Source organism: Rissa tridactyla, chromosome 6 (assembly GCF_028500815.1).
Source record: "Rissa tridactyla isolate bRisTri1 chromosome 6, bRisTri1.patW.cur.20221130, whole genome shotgun sequence".
NCBI lineage: Eukaryota > Metazoa > Chordata > Aves > Charadriiformes > Laridae > Rissa > Rissa tridactyla.
The window spans coordinates 56,753,556-56,777,980 of record NC_071471.1 but is presented as its reverse complement, the minus strand read 5'-3'; the positions used below and the strand labels follow the sequence as shown (position 1 = coordinate 56,777,980).

The 24,425-nt window shown below is 35.1% G+C and overlaps 1 protein-coding gene across 1 annotated transcript in view; it reads left to right on the top strand.

The window, feature by feature from the left end:
- The window catches only part of LOC128911034 (adhesion G protein-coupled receptor A3-like), a 279,984-nt gene that overhangs the window by 134,234 nt on the left and 121,325 nt on the right, over positions 1-24,425 (top strand). The window contains exons 8-12 of the mRNA XM_054205261.1: positions 9,422-9,586; positions 12,769-12,967; positions 14,311-14,460; positions 17,485-17,646; positions 21,785-22,000. Of these exons, the coding sequence (XP_054061236.1) occupies positions 9,422-9,586; positions 12,769-12,967; positions 14,311-14,460; positions 17,485-17,646; positions 21,785-22,000 (892 nt within the window). The remainder of the gene's footprint in view (positions 1-9,421; positions 9,587-12,768; positions 12,968-14,310; positions 14,461-17,484; positions 17,647-21,784; positions 22,001-24,425) is intronic.

Here is a 24,425-nt window from a genome sequence, read left to right as displayed (position 1 = left end):
TGTTCCCTTCCAGCGTTTGGAGAGACTAGCAGGACAGTTATTAGAATATTAAACTAAAAAAGGAAAATATTTTAATGTTATGAACCAAGCAACTCTGCAGTAGTAGAGAGACTTTAATTTTCAGGAAGTTTTTTATTTACCACATAGACTATAATGACAATTTAAAAGTCTTTTTAGTTCTATTCTGTAAATACTTGTGTAGAATGTTTAACAGTGCTTATGCCTCTGACAACTGCAATGGCTGCTCTGGGACCATTACAGTTCACAAGTGCGCTTTCTGAAAACAAACTGCGCAGAAAGTTAAGAACCCATAAAAAGGCGTGCTACAACTGGAGAAACTATCATGCTCCCAACTAAACCTAGGACAGCAGGTGCTAGTGTCAGAAGTGTTTTTGAGATGTAATTTTTGTTAAGTTATATCGATAGGTTTGCCCCTGGAAATACAGATTAGTAGGTCTCAACTGTGATTCCCCACAAATAGCATTTTTCTCTTAAATTCTGTCATATTTCAGTTTTCTAAATGTGGCTGCCAAATGCAGGTATTTTGGGTGTTTTTTTTAAAGAAAAGGTAAGCTTAAGAATCTGTGGGTATTTTAAAGAATGTAGTTCTTCCTTACATGTTGACAACAGTCAATACCAATATGGGATGGTTAAAAGTAAATTATGAAAGAAATAGTAATGTTTGAGATAAGAGAATATGGACCTACAGCTGATCCTTTAGGTGTAACAAGGATAGGGGCAATACTAAGAAAACTGATTATAATTTACACATAAAATATGTATATTCATTTCTGAAAGCTGCTTTTAGAGGCATATGCCTATGTGAAAATCTCCAAAACTTCCATCTGCAAAACAAACATCTGATAGCAACGTAGAGTTTCAAATCATGATCTATTTGTACTGTAATAGTGAAGAAACTAGGAAAGAAAGAAAAAGGAATGAAATGTCGTGGATTAAACTAAAGCGGGGGGCTGAGTCCAATTAATAATTTTTAAGTGTTTGAAATGATGACTGCAGCTATTAGTAAACAATTTGGAATTTGGCTGAGACAGTTTTACTAAAAGAATAAGAATTGTTTAAGGTATGATTATTGAAAGAAAATCAATTCCAGGAGCAGACAGGTGGTATCATGGCAAGTTTGAGATCCAGGCAGGCATTCTGTATAAGAAAGAACAAAAGACTTCCAGAACTTCTCGGAGACAGGCAGAAATTCTATGCCTGTTTTTTGTGGAAAGGATCCAATTGACCCCTGAACGCTCTTAACAGTTTGTGGTAAGAATACATCTGGAAAAGATATGAAGCAAGCAGTAGTGGTTTGGACTGATATTAGGTGAAGAACAGTCTGAAAATGGTATATCGCTGATGAGTATGTTGCTAGGTTGGATACACAATTGGAAGCGCAGATACGTGCCAAATCATGGCAAAATATTGGAGATTCACTCTGCACAACATTAACAAAAATGAATGTTAGAACAGGTCTAAAGAATCTGATTCAGATCTTTTATAATCACTTTGTGTTCTGCTGTCATGAGCATTTGGAGATGAGCAGCTCAAGGTCATACTGAGAGAAGCCCAGGGAAATCAGCAGAAATTTAGTGCTGATATTTTGTTGGTTCACCTAATTGACTCTGTTTGACCCTTAGTTGTTGAGCAGTTAGGAAAGAAATGATGCAAAATAACCATTTAAATTGTAAATCAATGTTTCTGTATTGTTTTGAGATTACTTTAAACCCCGTAGTCAATGGTCTACAGCTTACTTCAGCCACTGTAGGCAGCAAAGGACTAGTGACAGATGCACCTTTACCAGCAACGTTCTAATGTATCAGACAGGAAGACAATATTTAAAATTATTGCAGAATATTATGAAATGCACAGGCTAAGCGTTTCATTATCCAAGATTAAGAGAATCTTCATGTGAATTAATTTGGAAGATTAATTAAATTTAGGCCTTTTCTCTAAAAATCTTTCAATTATCTGAATAAAACCCAGTGAAAGTTTTACTACTGATCAGTTTGGGGAATAATTTAAAATATAACCTGTGGAAAAGTATACCAATGCTATGAAAAGCAAAAGCAGCAACTACGATACCCTCGACTATTAAAGGAATAGACAATTACATAAGAATTGTGCTGTGCCATAAAAACTGTAGGCTTAGTTTGCGTAACTGCTTATTGAAACGTGATTGAGAAATAGGTATTCCACAGCAAATATGTGTAAGCGTTTTTGGCTGATAGAATTAAAAAACCCTAGAAAAATAGTAAGTAAGTCGGAACTATAAAAAGTTTTGACGGAATCCTTCTTGAAGAGCTTTAAGAGTACCCTTTTTGAGATGTTGAGACCAGATTAACAAGATGCTTTGCACTAAATGTTGACCTCTCGCTCCACCTCTGCTTATTTCCTGCAGCTACGTATGGGTCCATCCAGTCACACCGCTGAAATGAGATGTTAAGCTCAGTATTAAGAACAAAAATTTACACACCCTCCCCTTCCACCCTCCTAAAGGGGGAATCAGTAGGGTTTTGGTTTGACTTTTTAGGGCCGGAATGATTTTAACGTGGTCCTTCAAGCAGCTGCAGCAATACAGCTGAGGAGATGCTGCACTGCAGCAGCAGTTTGGAGTGAACATCCAAGGACTGGCTTTTTCTAAATTACTTTTGCTGTCAACACCAGTGTAAGGTATAATTATACATTTGCTCTCAGTCCAGGCAGTAGTTTGTAACCCTGTGCATCAGCTGTGATTATCAGAGCAATTCTGACTTATGTCCAGACTCTGATGTGCACCTTCTACCGAGTCAATCACCCTAGATACTGAAACAAACCTTTTCTTTAAAGTAAAACATGTTAGAAATATTAAAACAAATAACTGAATTACTTTTTACATTTCATATATTTTAACGTATTCAATGTAGAGAACATGTTGTAGGACATATTCCTTATGGAGTTACAGAAAGCTTTTTTACTCCATTAGCATGCTGGAATTCCATGACAATAAGTCCCAGCCCCACCCCTTCTTTCCTTCTACAGGATAAAAGAACCCAATTTTTAATTGTTTAAGGTATTTTGATTGGATGACTCCTGGCCATCACAAAATAAAGTTTACAGTGTTGGAGATACACTACCTACTGGAGAAAAAGTAGAGATTTTTCATGAAGTTCTTATGTAGGAATCTGCTATGTCTTACCTCCTTTTTAGATCTTCCCAAATTTCTTGCAAGTCAGCAAATAGAACAGGTTAGTATTCTAGCCCTAATATACAATTAGTCTATGCCATAAAGTATTCATTAAATAATTAATTTCTGCATTTGTAACATCACCACTCACTAGAGAGAGTGGGAAATTCTGTCAAGGTAGTGTGCATTGACAAATAATTTGAAATTGTAAAATTAATGTAGTAGTTTTTTAGTTTGTTTTCTTTTGTGTGTTGTTTAGAGTTTTTGTGTGGGTGCTTGGTTTGGGTTTTTTTTTTTTGCTGGTCTCAGTGGCACGTAATCAAATAATCAAGAATTGTCATAAGTAGGTTAACACTTGTGAATCATCTGGGAAATACTTTACTTTAAAAGCTTTTTATGCAATTTTGGCTATTGGACTGATTGTCACAGTGTTATTTTTGTCTAAGAACCTCTGATAGTGTACAGATCACAAGAGTTATGCTAATGAAGTAAAGCTTTCTCTGGATATAACATTGCAGCGTACAGACTACTTAAGGGCAGATGAAAGGCATACAGCAGGTGTAGCACCATTTCCCCAGAAGACTGCAGTTGTATACATCCTGCAGTCAAGCAGTTTGCTGGTAGAACAAAATTAATAACAATAAACACATTTGAGCATCCCCAAACCTTTCACCAACTGAGAAAGCAGCTTGATGATAGACAACTGGTTCATGAAGTACTTTAACTAAGCCCTGGCCCAGGTGTACTCTCTTCAGATAGCTTTAGAGCGCTGTGCCGTCACAGACCTGCCAGCTGCCTGAAGGTTTCTCCAGCAAGAGAAAGCTTTGAGTGCTCTAGAGCTATTGATACCTTTTTCCACCACCCCCCCCCACCCCACTTTACGTTCTCAGCTAGCCAGACTGGCATGTATTGACTCTAGGATGGTGGGAATATGAAGATAAACACAAACATCTTTATGCACACCCCTCGATGCAGCACAGTAGCGGGTAGTCTGTCTCTACCTGACAAGCTCAATGAGAGAGAAAAGGATCACACAAGAAACCAAACCTATTGTGGTGTGTTGTAGAGCTATTTGGCTTTCTGACTCAGTTTCTGAAGATGATTTGGTTTAGGCACTCTTAGTAGTATTTGTTTTCTTAATTTTAAGAAACAAATTGATGGCATATAAGTATAGGTCACAGGTTCTTATAGAAAACACATCTTGCTTTTGGGCAAATGTTTGCATAACAAACAGATAATATTAGCCTGTGGAAATATTTTTGAACATTTGCATTTCAGTCAAAGTAATTTGAGCAATACAAAGGAAAATAAAGCGAGATGGTTTACTAACAGACATATAGGTCTTTTCTCCCATTTTGGAAGTAGGTATTTAGGGTTTGGTTTGGTTTTTTTTTGGTCAGTATCTTGTCGTTAAAATTTGGTCCTTTCCGTTTGCATCTCTGAGGTCCAATCCAGCTGTTGCCATGATCCAAGCATACTGATGTGAACAAATTAGCTGATAGATAAGTTATAGTAAAAGTATGTTGCAGCACGTTATGTTTCTTGGGTAGCTACAGATGGCATTAAATGGTAAGTTATGCTTTGTTTTTATATTCAATCAGAAGAAACAGAAAATCGTGTGTATTGAATTTCCTATGTGTATGACAAATTGATTACACCTGAAAATATTTGTGAGACATGTAACATGAAATGAGTACCAACTTTAATCTTTAATTTTCCTTTTCTCTTGCTGTTGCCTGGACACAAGCTTTCTTTAAAGGCCGTCAACCTTCTAAAGCTGTTTCTTTCATGGGTAAATAAGTAATTTTGTCAGAGAGATCAGACTAGCAATTTAAATTCAGATAAAGTGCCTAGATTTACACATTCTCTCTTCATTTTTCATGTTTTAACCTCATATCCCCTGTGAAAGGCTATATTCCAAGCAGCAGTGTACTCCGGAGACCAACACTCATTTTTTAAATTCTGTGTTAGTATTAATAATTTAAGGTGGTATGGGTTAGAGGCAGGTTATGCAGGCCTTCTGTCTGAACTGTAGAAAGGCTTTTGCTATTTATCTGTCTGAAGAAGAATATGAGGAAACCTACATGTTATCTGTGTTTGAGTAATTAATTTTTATTTTTCTCCAGGAAGGGCAGTTGGTTCTTTCCAAGTCTTGCAGGAACTCAAGTCAGACTTTAAAGCCTTTCTTGTAGAAAGCCAATCAAAATATGGTGTTAAAGTCTCCTCTTTGTTTGTTACTGTTTCCTAGCATGCAAATGACTGCCGGGGCATACAGTAAATGTCACTAAGGTATTACTTCAGGACATGGTTGAGTAACTTTGCATAATGAGACCTACTTCTGATTGTCTAATTAGTTATGCATAGCTGTAGCAATGCAAAATTATGCCTCAAATAGAAATCTATTGTCATGTGTTACTTGATTACACAAGTATGACTTCCGCCTGCATTATGGTTCCTCTCTTTATAATGACCAATGCCATGGGCTTCTATTGAATATTAAAAAAAAACTTTTTGATGCAATTGCATCAGCTGTACATTTTAGTTAATTTTTCAGTATGCCAGTCATCATATTTGAAAAAGGAATCCTACCATGCATGAAATTTCCCAGTACAAAGAAAAAACATGTATATTCTCTTTCTTCCTTCCAATGTTTTTACTGAGAAGGCCACTATAATTTCAACAGAAAACTTGAGAAAAGCTTGCTAGTCATCCTTTTGTTCTCATCTGGCAGAAGTCTTCATATTCAGTTTGCCTCGACACCATCTTGTTAATGTCTGACTTTGTTTTATGTCTTGGTAGGTCAAAAATTCCCACAACAGTAGCAACTATCACACCTCTGAGGAGTGGGATGTGATTGCTAACGTAGAGGGAGTAGGAACTCTTTCTGACTCATCCTCCATCCTTAGGAAAGCTGCATCATAGAGGCAAGATCATTTCATTTCTGGCCTGACATTTATTAGCTTCTGTGAGATAAGATTGTCAAGAAAAGTATGAAAGGTACCGTCTTCTCTTAATTCTGTTCTGCTCTTGTCAGGCTCCTAAACCAGAGAGTCCTGCCATGTTCTCAGGTCACAGGAGAGTACTTGCCTTTTATCAAGACTTGTTGCCAAGGCCAAGAGAGATCAAGAATGCCTTTCTACTAAGTGTAAGAAAAACAAGGGAACTTCCAGGCATGCTAATGTAAAAGTGCCAAGACTTAAAACGTGTAACTGACCTACTAGAAAATTTTATGAAGAGGTTTAAAATTCTATACAGGCCCAGCCTTTCTTTTTGGTCTGCTAGGACTGTGGAGTTGTCAAGGACTGTAAGTGGAGAAGATGGTGAAGGATCAAGTTGACTGCTCTTTTTGAGAATTAAAAAACTTTTTTTTTTTTATTTAGTCCCCCGTATTCTCCACGGGTATAATATCAATTTATCATTTTTCATATCCAGATGGTAAGTAAATAAACAGTTTCACCATTGGGCTTGCTATCCAAAATATTCCTAGAGGAATATAAATGAATGCATCATTTACAGTGGCCAGATGGCAATTCAGAAGGCAATTCCATGTTCTAGTCATTATACAGCTTCTTCTATATTACATAAACCTATTCTGGCTTATTTTGGTTCCCCATCAGAAGACTAGAAGTGTGAATGTGAGGATTTACTCATCGTTTTGGAGTATTTGAACCAGTGTTCACGTATGGCGTTTCTAGAACAAGCAGTATTGATGTTTCAGTAAATATTTGTCTGAGAAACTGGGAAACTTCATCTAATGACAGGAGAACTGTTTAGTGGCCGATAAATTTGCATCAGAACACATTTCAACAATTTAAATAAATGGAAAATGTATCCTTTTCCTTCATATTTATTTATCTTCATATTGATTACCTGTAAAACTGATAATCTGTTCAAGTATTGCATTTACCTAAAATCACCATGGTTCCCATTTTTATCAAATTTCTATTGTTAACAATTATTATAGATATTTCATAGGAAATATATCAAAAGATCAGCACATCTATCATGCACTCTATTCACTTGGGAAGTCTCCGGGTCTTGATCCTACAGGTGAATATTTATGCTGCCTATTTTTTCAGTGAAAAGGAGCTTTTATGGATAATTGTTTTTAGAAGCTCTAGGAATATATTCTTTCTCAACTGTCTGTAAAGATGATGTTAGATTGTTGTGACACATGAAATAGAAGATTTAATTAGAGAATTGTTATCAACTGGCTAATTTCATTTAAGTATTTCAATCTGAACATAAAAAGATGTATTAAGAGTCAGCTAAGAGGCTGCTGTTCTTGGCCTTTCTCATCTGAGACTTCTTAAGAGAACAATTGCTTCTTTTGACCTGAAAATATTCAGCGACTATGAGAATGGCTAGTAATGCTTTTTTTTATGTTTTATGCAATAAAAACATGTTAGAACCTTTGTAAAAATGAAATAGGGGGTTACAAGGTACTTGGAGCTCAAAGCCATGATAAATAGGAAGAGTGTGGGATTTTTAAAGTAACCGTTTAATGACAAATTTGACTGAATGTCTGGAGAACTACCCAAAAAATCTGAAGCACTTTAACTTAAATCAAAGGCCATTTACTCTGATTTGCTTGTTTTCTGGGGACCAAGAAGATGGTCCTGAGGTAAGTACTTGAGAAAATCATATGCATATCTCAAAGGAAAAATGATAGACACAGCTGTCTAATCACTTCCTACTTTGATTGTGGTCTACTTTCATGTGTATCAGAAGCAGTCTATATACAATAGATGAGATTCAATCCTTTCTTGTAGCCAAGTTAATAAAAGTGCATGTATAATATACAAAGGTTTAAACTGAAAAAGGATGTCATTTTTAAAGTTTAAAAGAGAAAAAAATTAAAAATAAATTATATATAATTATTCTATGTGTATCTTTCAAAATGTCAGGCTCCTTACAAAAGTGCCAAAGGACACAAGTAGAATTTTTTAAGGTTTTGTTTTAAATACAGATTTGAAATCAATTTAGTAACTTTTAAATTCTGTGCTTCTCTTTTTATAATGTACCTTCTTACCTTTTCTGACTGTACTCCGTTTCTACCCACATAATTTCTAATTGTCTAAACCACAAGGCACATTCAAAGACGAGCCATTTGTGTAAAGCAAAGTAAATATTTCAGATAATGACTACCTTTTTTTCTTCTCCCAACTACTTTCAAAAGCTGCACTTTAAAACGGTAGTAAAATTTATTTCTAGCCCAACAGCAGATTTAAGACTTAATGTATTACTTTCTTAAAATGTAGTAGTTAGCATTATTTTTTGTTCTATGAGATCTATGGAGTTACAGTAATCAGATAAAATTCTATCCTTGATGAAATCAATTGAAAAACTAAACTTTATTGACTTAATTAGGGCCTGGGTTATATCCATTAAGGAGGAAGGAAAAGGAAAGCTTCTTGCCTGATTTAAAATATACAGAAAATACTAACCAGAACAGTTCTAGACAATTTTAAATGTTTCTGAAATTATTTCCTCCTTCTCTAATTATGCACAGAATATTTAGCTTAGGCAGCTAAATATTGGTGTGGTTCAGTCATGCACAATGTTTGTATTGTAAGAGAAGCCACAAAGTTGTCTCTATATTTAAATTGTTTAACACTCATTATAAAGAGTTAATGCAACCCTAAGTTCTGGATTTTAATAACTACATTTCATATTTGGTGGGGGACAGCGTGAAAGAAGTTCGTGAGTAGTAAAGTACTGAAAGAAATATCAGCATTTGCCTCATTTCATTTTGCATTCATAAGGAAAATTATATACGTCTTCCAAAGTCAATGGCTATTCTAGAAAACTTTTCCTATGTCACCACAGATTCTGCCGTTTAAATGCCATAGGAGCTGCAATCACAGCTGAAGGGAAGCATTCTCTATGAATTGGTTGTGTTGTAAACTTGAAATGCATTTCTGACTTTAGAGTGCTAGTTTATGCAACAAGAAAACCATTTTATAATCTTTGGTGAAAGGAGAATGGGCGTTGATATATAATTGATATACTTTTATGATGATTGGTAATCCGTGTTATAGCTTGTCATGATCTGAGTGGTCAATACAAATTGGTGCTGATAGAATCTTAACAACAATCACTCACATATTGTCTGTCCCCGTATTGACATAGAGCGAACCCTGTTTTTATATTTTCGTAGAAAATCTCTGAAGATAAATTAATGTCAGAAAACCAATAACTCAATCTCTATATAATTAAGTATATACAATACTTAATCTTTTATTTTTATAGTGAACTTATCCTATCCAGCATTGATATTGATGCAACTGGAGACTGGGAGTGTCTAGTCAACAATTCCTATGGAAATAGCACTAAACAAGTGGAGATCGTGGTACTTGAAACAGCTGCGCCCTACTGCCCTGCAGAAAGAGTTATTAACAACAAGGGAGATTTCAGGTATGATTTTCTGATTTTATATTCATATATATTCATACAGATACAGACCATATTCATGCTTACATGATACTTCAGAGTCGATTACGAAGATGTCACTTATTTTTCTTGTCATTTTTATGTAATATAGGAGGAAGGAGGAGCCCTGTGTGATTTTTATGGGAAATGGCAGCTAGTGCTTCAAGAGCAGTAGTGGTTTGTGAAAGTCCGAGAATCTTTCTTCTAATTTCTTAGTGTGAGATTATGGAAAAATTCAAAAGATGTAGGCTCTTTACAGCTAAATTAGCGAGGGTTCAAAATTGTTCTTGGTCTTTTCTAAATTACAGAATATGATAACACTGCTATAAAGCATTAGAAGATTAAATCCTCAGTACTTTTCTAACCTGTTTCAGTTCTGCTGGTTTTGTTCAGCTGAGATTAGAGGTAACAAATAACATAAAAAAGTTAGTAAAATATTTCACTGAAGAGAATCAAAACAGCAAGTAAAACTACTCAGTAAAACAAGCAGATTGTTTGAGGTGATCTTAAGGACAGACACAGTTCCACGAATGTATCACATGATTAGAAGACACATCCAACCTGCTATCTGAATCTTAGAGTCTGCACAGTTTTGTTGACTAAATGTAATTTTTGTTTCATCGTTGCTTTCAACTACACGTGTTGGTGGGCCTTTTTAATTTTAATACCCATAAACTGAAAAAACAGTTAAGGATTCTGTAGAATTTGGTATTGTTTTCAGTTAGCTCTAAAATACTTCAATGATATGCATAAAGCTCTTAAAATATAATTACCTGCTTGACAATAACACTGATGTATGATGGCTTTCCCATTGAGAAATCAAGAAGGTAATTTGTTACCAAGTGAATTATAATAAGAATTCAGCTTGAATAGTTAATGAAAGGAAAAGTAGACGAGCGAGGAAGCTTCTCTTGAACACCAGAACTTTCTGCAAATATTTCTGACCTGAAAGCCTCTCTTCATTTTTAAGTTGCCCTTAAAACTTTTTAAAAGTCCTTTTACTACTGTTTCTTGTGTTTGAATAAAAATAAAGGAATGACTTAGAAAGGAATGAAGAAAGCAACTCACATAATCTGTTTTCTCTTTACTACGAAGCTATTTTATTATGTGTTAACCTCAGTTCCAGTAGGTATAACACATTTACTGAATGTCTATTTATATATGGATACATAATCCCTATATATGGATTAAAATCCATTAGAGATCTTTGATAATCTCAGCTATAGATTTTTTTTGTCATCACAAAAACTGTCATTGGGTTTTCTCATAGTGAATGTCCTTAAATGTATTTCAATTTGATCTTTAAAAAAAATATATATATATATACTTCCTATCAGGTAACACATACTGAATCTTTTAGGTGACAACTTTATGAAGTTCATGTTCTTGCCATAAAATGGCATTGTTTTCTTCATAAATAAATATATATAAATTCTGCAGACTGCACAAACTAACACCAGGGGCATTTTTGTCATTTTATATAAATCACAAGAACAGGAGTGCCCATTTCACTCCCTATTGATCATCCTTCTAGAAATACATACAAATTTATTTTTAAAATGTATATCAAAAGGATGCTGAGTCCATAGGTTCTTTTGGCATTTGAGGGAATGAATTTAAAATTATAGAGAATTTATCAGCCTCAAACTCAGCATTAGCTCTTGAAATTGTTCCAAAGGTTTGTCCTCAGAGATGCAGGTATCACACCAGGTATTTTTCTTACAAAGTTTTTGAAGTTTTGGTAAAATAGCAAGTATGGAAGTAGAAAGAGCTGAACCACAAAAGCGAAGTTAGAAAGAACAGTTCTTTTATTGAGGGGGGTGGCAGGGAGAAGGAAAAAAGCATCAGCTGGTTAGGGAAGTGTCGTTCTTTCAGTTGACCAGCCTAGGTGGTATTTATAATTGCACAACTGCAGTAAGAATTAGGCATGGTGAGGCAGAATGAACTTTCCTTATGTCCTAAGAGTTTTTCCCTATGATGGCCATATTTTGGCCAAAGAAGAGTACACTATTGTACATACTTCAATTTTTGTGAAGCTCCTTTCATGTTTCATTTTGCATCAACTGCTTTTACATCACAAAATGAATTATTCCAGTGACAGTTAGCTATGACATATAAAAATATTTTTCTTCTTACCTTTTCTTTGTTTAAAATGAGGAAAACTTACATAGCCCAAAATCCTTCAGTATATGGTGTGACAATGTCCAAATGGATCTGCATTGTATAACTAAGAGGGGATAATACATGTGTTTGAGCAAAGGCTGACTGTCAAGGTGTGGCTTCGCTGGCAGGCAGAATATTTTTATGACTGGTTGCATTCAGTCATTACATCAGTGCAATTAAAGTAAGAACCACATTGTTTCCAGACATGCTGACTTTCTGATGATATGCTTCTGCTTTTGTTTGATTTCTCCCAATTACCTGATCCTGCTATGTGCATACCAGCCTGGAAATGACAATGGAGTTGGTACCAAAAGAAATAGAACCCAGTTGTGCCATTCTAGAGAATGCAGCAGATATACAGAAAGGGAGTGTTGTATAATAGACCCATGAGCTAAATAGAACAATTCTGGCTGCTCTTGATTTATAGTTTGTTTTTAAAGGCTGTCTTGGAATCACAGTACATAAATCATGTATATCTAAATAGTTAATTTTTGAGGGCTAGCTCCTTCCTCCTCCATGAGACGTAATCTCTGCTGAAATTTTGTTTATTGGTTTCTGACACATTCAGATATTTTTGCTTTTTGGCATGTTGTGGCAGAGAAGGCTTTGGACTGTTGAGTCAAAATGCAAAGTAAAGACTGTCATGTACATTTTGAGCATTTACCTTTTACAGCACTTAGTAATAGATTGGGGTTTTTTTGCTTTATGGATTTACTGCTCTGCTTTGTGCAATCTGTAAAGATGAATGTAGGGAAAATGCTATCCATACATTTTTCCTTAAAACCAAACACCTTCCTGGAATTAATGCAGAAGTAATGTGTGACCAGCCAGACTCGAACCTGTATAATTTTGACATTTTTCCAAGGAAACAAAGTAATTCATTATAGAGGTAAAATTTAAAATAGCCTTTTTTCTCATATACTCTGCATATTGTTGCTATATTGTAAGTTGTCTTTAAAAAAGAAGCTTCATGTTGTAATTTTTTATTACACTGTTGTTCACAGATGGCCCAAAACTTTGGCTGGGATAACTGCTTACCACCCCTGTCTCCAGTATTCATTTAACTCCATTGCCTTTCACAATGGCGCAGAAGAGTCTAAGGCATGGCGTAAATGTAATCGAACTGGACACTGGGATGAAGAAAACTATTCTGAATGTCCTTATTCACAAGAAGTAACTCAAGTTCTTCATGCTTTTAGTCAGGTATGAAATATAGGGCTTCTTTTTTCTAGTACTGATTTTATTGAACAGCTCATATGAAAAGGTCTGTTCAACCACAAGTTTGAGATAGCTTGACTTTTAACAAAGTGTTTTACCTGAAAGACAATGTGTTTGGTAATTGAAGTTGTACTAGGAACAAGTGCACAGCATTTATTTTAGTATTTTTTTCCTCTGGGTCCCTGGAGTCTAGATGGCCATTAGTAATGTTGGCAGGGTCATCAGTGCTTCACTTCAATTCTTCCTTTGTCTTCCCCTCATCCATTTTTGCTAGAAAGATGTTAATTTCACTTGAAGTCCTGTATCAGACTTCTGTCAGCTGAAGTGCCTTTCCTTATTGCCATTGTCCATAATATATTTAAAAGAGCTGCAGAAATGAAGCCTACTTTGGAATGCCTTTTTGATGCCTTCCAAAAAAGCATTACTTAAATGGTTTCTTATGGATAAGTAAAAGGGAGAATGAGATAAAAAAGTAAATGGATAGAAATTAATGATAAAAAATGAGCATAACAGGGAACAGATGGCACAGACCTGTAACTGCCATACTAACTTTTGCCACTTTCAGTTTCCTTGATCATTTCTTCCCAATTAGTAGTGCTAGATAACATCATAGGAAGTTTATTTTCAGATGCGTTCATAGTTATATAAGAATAATTACTATATCAACAGAGCCATTGGAATTATAGGATAATAAAATCATTCTGTTTGGAAGGAAGGTCTCTAGAATCCAGTCTGTTTTCCTGCTCAAAGCGAGGTAAGCAATGAGATTAAGCCAGTTTTCTCAGAGCTTTAGCCACCCAGGTCTTCAAACGCTCTGAGGACGGAGGCTGCACAACCTCTGGGGGTAACCTGTTCAAATTCCTGACTAACCTCATGGCAGAAAAGATTTTTTTCATAATCAGTCTGAACTTCTCTTCTTTCAACTTACTACCATTGTCCCCTATTCTCCCCTATGCACCACTGTATATATGAACCCCCACTGATACTGTTGTTGTCATGATGATCTAAAGATATAGGCAAGGCAAGGTTAGTAGCTTCGTATCATATTTTATGAGGACAGTTAGTTACAGTCTAGAAAAAGTAGACAAAAATCTTCAAAATTTGTTGGCCTGTTGTGGTTGCGTCTTCAGATAAGAGCAATGAATTCTAACACCTAATGCTGAAGATACATTCAAATGCCCTTGAAATGTATGTCCATGCTACTACTGATGCATATAACTCCACGTGAAATTATTGCAAGCATTATACAAATGGATGTGATCTCTAGTTTTTAAAAGAGAATGAAGCTACCTGGTTTATTACACCTAACAATTCTGATGTATTTTCAGATGCACATAAATTTGACAACCGTGCTTGAATTTTCCCGCCAGCTGACAGCCTACACAAGAGGTGCTTCCCACTTTGTGGATAAAATGGATGTAATATATTTGGCTTATATAATGGAAAAGTTAATTGTCTTCGTGGATGAAGTTGAAGATGTAAGATATCTTCTCTATGCTGAAAAAAAGTGTCACTTAGAAGTGAAGTCTTCACATATGTCCCTGTTCTTAATGTATGCAGGCACTCACTGAAGAGTAGCTTCTAAAATTGATTGCTGGTATTCTGATTGCAAATGTTCTGCATATACTGTGATATGTTTCTTTATGCCAAAAAGGACAACTAATCCATCTTACCTGACTGACAAAGGCGTTGCTGATGAGGAATAGAAATTGGTTTTCAATAAGCCACTTTAATTTTATTTTTCATTTTAATTTCTACCATGTCTAACATATTAGAATGAACTCAAGGTGCATCTCCATCTGGACACTGGAGTTAGACATGCTGCTTTTGTTTCCTCCATTTTATCAGGAGGTTTTCCCTGAGTTTTGAAAGCACGTATCACTTCATGTAAAGTGAAGATAATGTGTCTTTAAGTACAACTTCCTACAGAAACCTTTAGCATAACATATGGTATTTTTACAGGGAAATCTAATCGGTGAGTTATGCAAACCCTATGGGAAAAATAGGTTTTTATAGAGAACAGCAATGTTCATCGTAGTTTTTACTCTTAATTTTCAGAGCAACTGCTTGCATAAAGATTTCATAACCTGTAATATTTGTACACATGATAGCTATAGTTAAAACATTTGTTTTCTTTTGGTTTGGCAATATTCATTCCATTCTGGCTCTGGGGATTGTAACAGTTAACATTTTAGTGCCAATTTGAGAAAGCCTCCAACTTCAATGTCATCGTTATACGCCAAACTTAAAGTGTATTATTAAATGTTCTCCAAGAGTCATGTTTCAAAGCTACAACTGTATTTCAGCTCAAAATTCTGATAAGATCTTGCTGCTTCCTGACAAAACAAAAATTTACCATCCAAAATAAACAGTTGGATTTTTCCATAAAGCCTCTTTGTTTTTCTAGTAGCTGATGCATTATCCATTAAAACTGAACACCATCTCTAATCTTTTAATTGATTTCTTCCACCTTTCAAATGTGTTTCAGTTTCTGGTTTTCAGTATTGAAGCATCTCCAACTCCACCACTTATCTCTATATCTCTTACTTCATAATCCCTTATTGTTTTCATAATTTAGAACATTTCTGCTAATTTGTCTCTGTGTCCTTCTATTTTGAACTTTGGACTTTTCTCTCTCAGGATCACTAAGTAGGTTCCTCATTCATTGAGCTCTTTAGTAACACCCATTTCCAAACGCTCACTCCTAAGGTACAAAAATACATGCGAAATTAAAGTGTCAGTAGTTCCGTACATGAAGCTGCGCTTGTGTAATTATAAATAGGGTTGAACTTCACTTCATACAAGGCAACATATGAACAAAGGTATATTAGTTTGGAATTGACTAGCAGCTGAAACTACGTTTATATAAAACCATTAGAAATTAATGAAAATACATACATAGAGGTTTTCTGTGACTTATCAAAACACTTTAAGAAGCATTCTAACTAAACTAGTAGAGTTTCTGTACATCTTCTCTGGGGTGTGCCTCTCCCAGTCAGCACAGGATTATTAATTTTTATACAAGTTAGTGGTACTTTGTCTCATCTGGTGGTTTAGCTCTCAAACAAGAGAGCTTCAACAGCTGCACTGGGGACATATTTGTAATATACTACAACTTTTTGTCAGGAAGATGTACACGTATTAGCCTGATTTTTTGTATTTTAAATGCCATGCCTTTACTCTTCATTAATGCATTTAATTATAATATAAATTACTTCCTCTCCTTATTTTTCTCCTTTTGTGTATTTATAGACTATTGTTCTGCTCTCAGTTAGTTATTGCTTAGCTGATTAGTGTATGCTTTAATCTTTTCTCATAAATCGCTCCAGTCTTTTAATATGTTTTATTATTATTCATTGTATCAATAACTCTGTCTGTCACATTGTCAAAAGCCATCTAGAAATTATGTTCTCAAAAACAGACTGAATTTTTCAGGAACCATCACATAAAATTTCACATATAATCTCATTATTTCTGTGTCCCTTGCAATGCATGTGAAATTTCTGTATTTTTATTGAAAATGCAGAACTAACTTCATAACCTCAGTCATTCCTTAAACCTTTTTCACTATTGCTGAATTTCTTTTTTCCTTCCTACTGAATTATCTGTGTATTTGCCTTATTTTTCTGTTTCTATTAGTTTGACTTTTTAGCCTGTTGAACTTTTCTTTAGCTATATTTCTCTCAGTCATTTTTTTTCTTCCGTGTACCCTTTTATTCAGGTTTACTTGCGACAACCTTGTATATCTTTGGCATATTTTGCCTTCAAAAATAATGGTAATGTTAATTTTTCAATCTCAAATTCAGTTTTAGAATTTCAAAAAATAAATATTGTCATTTCAATTTGAAATAATCACCAAAAAATATTCACAGTGGTGTTTCTCCTTTCTAAATGTAGAATACTTACCACAATCTGCAAAATGTCATCTGGCAAAACAAAGATTTATCACTTTGGGTTAGCCAAAAGATTGAATTAAAACACCCCAAAACTATAAGCCTGCACATTTCTGTATAGTCAATGAGATGATGCAGGTTGTTGTCAGCACCTGAGTTATATCTCAAATTTACCTCACTATATTTGTAACAAAAATGTCTTTCAAATATATTTTCCGTCTTCCCTCCCCCGCAAAGGTCTTTCATTAAACATGAAGCAGTTCTTTAGAGGGGCATGGTCAATTTTAATTCATTTAAGAAAGAGTGTGATAATTCTGGGATTCCATTTATCACCCAATGAGAGATTCAATTTTTGTGGTCTATCTCAAAGATAAGCTTTAAAATTGGGACTAAAGAAGCTTTTTCTTGAAGTCAGTGCACTTTTCTTTTCTTGGTCTTTATTTTTCTGTCCATTTAACTTTCTTAGTAGAATCAAAATTGTCTTTGAATGATGGTTACTAAGAGAAATAAGGTGCCTGCTTTCAATTGTACTCTTGTGTACTCTTTCCCAATTTTTGCGAGATTTGCAGATAATACCATTTTTGGGGTTTTGTTTTTTTTCTTTTCCAGATTGGGGATGCTCTTATTGAAATTGCCAGCAATATAATGTTGGTCGATGACCATGTGTTGTGGCTGGCTCAAAAGGAAGACAAAGCCTGCACCAGGATTGTACGATGTGTGGAACACATTGCAAGTCAAATACTGAACAATAATATTCAAGTTATATCAAAGGTATTTCATAAAATTATAAAGCTTTTTGTCTGAATGTATTTTAAAAATGTCATTTTTCTTCACAATTTTTATACCCAACTAGTATACAGACAAGCGAGATTGTGTAAGCCAGATACACAGCATAGCCGATTTACATAGATTCTGTGGTGGTTTTTTTCTTCTCCTGGATTCTATTTGGAAGACCAAAATATTGTTTGAGTATCACTGATGGTATTAAAAAGTGTTTTTTCTTGACTTCAATTTATTGTATTTATTCTTACAATAGGCTGTTTGCAACACTATCTTTCTAGTGTTCATACTATCCACTCAGTTTCTATTGTTTTCACTATTGTATATGGGTTTATTGCGGCAGGTCTAAGTTGAGGGAGTGAAATTTTTAATAAGAGAAAAGACAATATGCTCCCTTGCTGCCCCAAGATCTTTTGCCTTTCAGAGAGGATTCTACACAGAATCCTCTACAAGAGAGGATACTTGCTTAAAGCAGTAAGAAAATGATCAAAAAGAAGTGTATCTTGTCATAAAGATTACTAATTGGTGGTTAGTTTTAGATTTTTAGAAGCAAGCTGTGTGAAAAAATTGTTCTTATTTCTTGGCCTCCACCTACATGAATTTGTCATTTAGATACTGAGGGGTTGTCATTTGGATACTGAGAACCTGTCTTTTTGCCAGTTTCAACATCGAAATAGCAGAAATGCATCTAAATCAGAAGCTTGAAATTTATCCTTTTAGAATTTCAGATAAATATTTTAAAGCCTTATCACCCCTTGGGTTGGTTTGCTTGTTTGCTTGCTGATTTTAAACAACCTTTATTATTTTCTCAATTTTCCACTGCATTTATATGAAGACACTATTTAAAAGTGAATTCAATGCTAGTTTCAAAAAAGGAATTATAGGATGTGCCAAATAACATAATGGTCTTTGTTCCTCCACTGTATATTTTTAGAAAAGCAGTTTTTCAAACAAAGACAAAAATATATTGGACTGTCTTCTAAAGGAAGTTTTTTAGTTAATTCCTGTTTACATAAAAGAACGAAATTTGCTGAAAATATTTATTTGTTTATATTAAAAAAACAGAGACAATAATGTGCCTTTTAGAAGTTTTTTGCAATTTGACAGCTAGGGGGGCTCTGTTGCTTTATACTTAGATTTCTTTTAAATGTCAAGTGCCAAAGGTAATTTTTTTTCCTGTCACTGCTCCAGGAAGCTGTTGACATTGCTGCAAACGGTAATTCTGTGTACTCAGATGTAGATCTGTGTCACTAACCTTTTTGGCATGCCTTATTTTTTTGCTTCTTATAGGTTTTTGTAGGAGAATTCGTTTACTGTTTAGTGCAATTTTTAAATAAACAAAGCTGTGGAGTTTTTCTGGTGTCATCTCACACAATACCAAACACTTCTGTTCCTTTGGGAGGCCAGCCAGCAAACTGTCTCACAGAAACTGCATCTGCTTTCTTTATTTTAAACAACAGCAAATAAAACCCGCAAAGCTTAGGTAGACGCTAGCATATAATATGGTTCCTGAAAAAAAGGAACCACTAGAAACTGTGTCAGTGGTATAACATATGCATGTCTGTGTTCCCTATACATTGAAAAGCTACTTGGGAGCTATGACTATTACTCAACATCATTTTTGGAAGACAAAAATGATTTTCCAATTCAATGAGATTGTGAAATGACTAATTTCAAGGTCAGAAAAACACCAGGACGGATGCCTTTGTTCAGACCTTCTTAAGTCTCCCTTGCAGTCAAATGGTGTACAAAACACGCCACAGGAAAAACAGCCAGTAGCAACTTTCAAATACTAGATGATTTCATATGTATATATTAAGTCTATTTAATGTTTCATTCAATAATCATATAATGGTAAAACAAAGAAGACGTTATTCTGCTGTATGGTATTCAATATCTTAGAGAAGTCTTATAGACAACAGGTTCTTGTCAGGATGGCGCGAGGGCCGGGGCCTCCCCAGCCAGGGCCTGTCCTGCTGCCCCCAGCCGGGGAGCGGGGCAGGCCAGGGGCAGCCCCAGCCCAGGGCGCACGTCCTCAGGGGTGGTGATGAGGCCAGATGGGGAATGCAAGGCAGCAGATCAAGGTGAGATTGACCAAGGCCTTGGTGATGGTAACCGGGCTCGGTCACAGCCTGGGGGTTGCCAGGCCAGGCTGTGGTGAGGAGGCCGGTCCCAGGGCAATGGTTGGCCTGGGGCAACAGGGCTGGTGGCCAGGCTGCAGCGCAGCCACCGTGGAGTTCAGGTGAGGCCCTTGGAGGAGCCTCAGCTTGACAATGGGGCAGAGGGAAGGTGCTGGGAGCCCCCTCAGAGGCCCTGAACACAGCCAGAGGGGCAGGGAGTGCCCTGGGCAACTGAGAGCTCCCCAGGTGGATCTGTATGCCTCAGCGCCCTCAAATTAATTTACCTTCAGTATTGTTCTGAGATGCGTCTTTGCTCTTGCTATTTTATTTCTGTGTATACATGTCAGATGTGCAGTTTGAAAAAGAAGACTTCCAGCTGATGATAAAACATATCTCAATGGCTCTGTCAGGCGCATGCAATAGTTTTCAGACCCACCTCTGAAGAGTTTTCATTTCATTCTCCAGCCACTGAGACTGTCAGGCTATTTTAGGCTAATTGCAACATGGCTTTTTGTTTGTGCGCTGCTCTCAGCTTACCCAGGTAACAATCCCCTTTGGCCCTTCTGCTGAGTGGTGTCTTTATGTGAGGTTTAGGAAATGGACACCAAATTATCATTTTCTGTATCTGTACTTCTTAGAGACAAGATTAGCTTGTGGCTTTTCATAACACGTACCTGACTGTGGCTTGTTTCCATGGATAATTTTGCTCTGAGTTCATCTGTATCCATTTTCTAGCTCGTTTTACAATCCTACGTAATGAACACTGGTTTATGTTGCATTTCACCCATCTGTTTCTATATGCTGAGAATGGCATGTTCACACTGTTTGAACGTTGTCAAGCCTTTTACAGCTATATTTGGGGAGTGGAAAACACCAAGTGTTTAAAGAATTTAATATTCAAAATTTTAAAAATAGGGCTCACAGTTATGAAATCACTCGAATCCTCATAACAACGTTATCTAGCAAACATCTTATTCACCATCACCTCACAAATGTGATATAGGGAACTAGTGTTATGCCCATTCTACAGCAGGAAACATGAAGTTAGGAATAATTAAGTGGCTTTTCCCAAGATTAAAGAAAAACGGTTACCACACAGGAGTTTTAACTGAGTCATGTAGCTTGATTACCGTGATATGGGTAATAGTATTCTTCAAGCAGTAAATTTTTTAACTCCTTGACAGGCTATCTGAAGATGGTACAAAAAATTATTGAAGTAAACCTAGTTTCAGGTTTTAGGAGTCTTCAATAAACAGCCACTGGATTTTTAATACAAAAATTATTTGATTCTTAATGATCTTTGGCATTTTTATTCAAGTGTAGAAAAAAATTACCTTCACGCAAGGACAGAACAGGTGGAAATTTAATCTAAAAAAAGGGATGTTTTAGGAATTCAGAAACTATTGAAAAGAATCTTAAGGCTACCCTTTAAAAGTAAAATATATATTACTTTATATAAAAGTATAAAAAATGTACTGAAAGCTTCTGAATTTTGTCTGATTTTGACAAAAAAAAAAAATTGCTTAATGAGACTTCAGTACTCTCATTTTGGACGTATGCACAATCATCAGTGACTGAAGAAGGTGCATTTGAAAACCTTTTTGTAAGTTCAAAATAGGACCAGCAAGTCACGCACTGTGTCTCATGCTAAGATTTAATTTGTTCTGGTACCATGACTTTTACAGAGTTAGGCTACCCTCTGTCCTGCCCTTATTTTTTTTATGCAAAGCATTTTCTTTAGATTAATTTATTAGTATGAATGAATGTGATTTTCTTCAGTGAAGTCATTTCTTGTCGGCACAACTCATATGATGCCCCAAATTCTGAAGGATTCACACCAATTTTACTAGGTGGATTTAAGGTACTTCTGTATTCTTACCCTACAAATACGTATGGAAGTGTGTGCCTGCAAATTTATAAATTATATGCGGTAAATACACAATGCACATATAATAATGCAATTATGATTAAGGAGTTGTCAACATACCTTCTTCTCATTGTTTTCACAGGTATCTCGTAATATTGCTCTGGAGGCCTTTATGATCAAGCCATCTAGTTTCACAGGAATGACTTGCACTGCCTTCCAGAAAATATCTGCAAATTCAGACAAGTTGGTAGTGCGTGATTCAGGAAGCTGGGAAGCAAATAACCATCCTGATCACCATTTGAATTTCAAGTGCAACACTGGCAATCTGAATGGTTCCTTGGTGAATTCTTCTACCAGGGTAAGTCAGTACAATCACAAATAAAATTTATCTGTGCTTTCAGTAGTACGTTTAAGCAGAATACTGATTTGGAAAAATGTATATTTTATGTGTTGTTAGCATTGTAAACTGGTTAGTAATTTCAACATGTAAGTGGCCTTAAACGGCTGTAGCATATTTTGTTGTGCTAACAGATATTCCATTAATGTAATCAGGCGGAATGCAGGAATGCAGGATGTGAATAGAAATGAGTATATGTCATGTTCTTTCTATCTCTGGGTCCAATTCTGCAAATTGTTCTATGCGTAAGCAATCTCTTTAAAGTAATTTGGAAATACTTGTTTTATTGAGGTGCTGTCAGGATTTTACATTGCAAAAATTATTTTTTTAGGGTAATTACCTTTACTTGCACTACGTAATATTACATACTCTATCTTCTGAACTTTATACAGAGGGAGAGTGTTATGTTGGAGTTTTTGAGTAGTAGCCAAAGAACAATAATAAATAAGCCTTTTAATAAAACGAACTGTTATTATAAAATAAATAAGTGGAACAATTAAATTTTGATCTAACAGGAAATGGAATTTTGCATTTGGCTGAGCGTGTTATTAAATTTAAGTATTGCAGAGTTGAATTTTTGTTATCCGTCAGCTGAATCTCAGTTTAATAGGCTTATTTCTTGAAATACTTACTATGAATAAATTATACCTTTCTGGCTTTCTGGACAATATTGCTAGTTTATTGAACTTTGAAAGTATTTTGATTGAAGTTATTTACTCTTTATTTTAAGAGTGTATTTTAATCTTCTGTATGGAGTATGCAGCCAGTGATATGGTAGTTTGTGCTCTCAGGATCTTCTGGTAAAAAGGAATCATCTTAATAATTGAAAAATAGGTTAATTTTTTTTTCCTGCAGTGGAGTTCATTCCTTCTGTGGACAGTGTTAACATGTCCATCTATAGGAAAGAGAAAGTTGTCTCTGAAAAGAGAAGAATTTGACATCCCTAAGGTGAAAATCAAATGTCAGAGATCTAAAAGATACAAGATTTCTGCAAGAAGCAACCCTGGAACACTCTGCAATGTATGGGATGATATTATTGATATAAAAATATACATGGGATTACATGAATTGGAAATTTTTCTTTATCAGCTCTACCAATATATTTTGTATTTCTTCAGAAACTGAGTACCAACATTTCTAGTAAATGAATCTCTTGAAATTTTGATGGTGAAGCACTGGTGTGTCTCTCCTGAGATAAAGAATTCTACCATAAAAGCAAATTTTGCATTTCTCCTATCAGCATGCCTGTGTCAAATATGCAGATTAAGTTAGAATATTTATTTGAAGCTCCTTTCTAAAATGTTGGCAGAATATCACAAAATAAAGATCTCAGTAAAATCTTTCCTAATGTATTTTGAACCTAGCTGACTTTATACGGCATATAGAAGGGAAACTCTACTGACTACACAAAGAAAGAAGCTAGGAGAAAGAAAGTAAACTTATTAGGATGCAAAGCAATATTAAAGTATGTGATATATAGTGACAAAAGTGACTTTAGTAGTTGGATCACTAGTTATCATGTGTATATGAATTTGTAAATATTACAACAGCACAATACAGGATATAGATTCAGCTAAATGTTAGTTTCATGGCTTCGGGTTTTAACATTAAGGTGTACTCAGGTTTTAAATGTGATGTGTGAGTAAACAGACTGAATATATTCCTTAAACTTAATCCTGAAAAGCAAGGTGTTTTCATTCATTATTGCTCTCTGAAACCTCTAGGCTAAGCACTCATTTAATTCATTCTGAAATGAGTTACATTTCTTCATTGTTAAATATAATGATCTATAGAATTGTAACTGATGACAGAAAATGGGATTCTTTATCATCAGTCACTAGCAAAATTATTTCTATATTTGCTCAATGGATACAAACAGTAAACCTACTTAATTGTGCTATGCAAAGTTCAGGAAAATAGAGAATTTGTGATGGAGGTGGGAGTTGCTTGTTTTAGTTACCAATGTTTAGCCACTATATTTTAAGGTAATATTCATTATCATGTCTGACTTTAGAACTTTATTTTAGATGCTGAGATTATTCTTAGCATCTTCCTCTATTTAGCATAGGATAAATCATAAAGAAGAAAAAAAATCTAATGAAAAAAAAAGTACAAATGGTAATTACAAATTTAATTTACTTCTAATAAAAATGTGAAAAGTTGTCCTTAAAAAGCTTGTTTAAAGATAATGTTTCTATATTTTTGTGCCAAAAAGTATAGCCCTCTTCAAATTTATAGTATTTTAAGTCATGTGCTCACTAAGCATAAACAATTGTTTATGCCATCTGTCTGTTGCTAGCCAATTGCACTAATAAATTAAAAAAGTGAATAGTCATGAAGCACTTTGTGGGTAGTTGATGGGAGTAGTCTGAAACAGATGATTGCA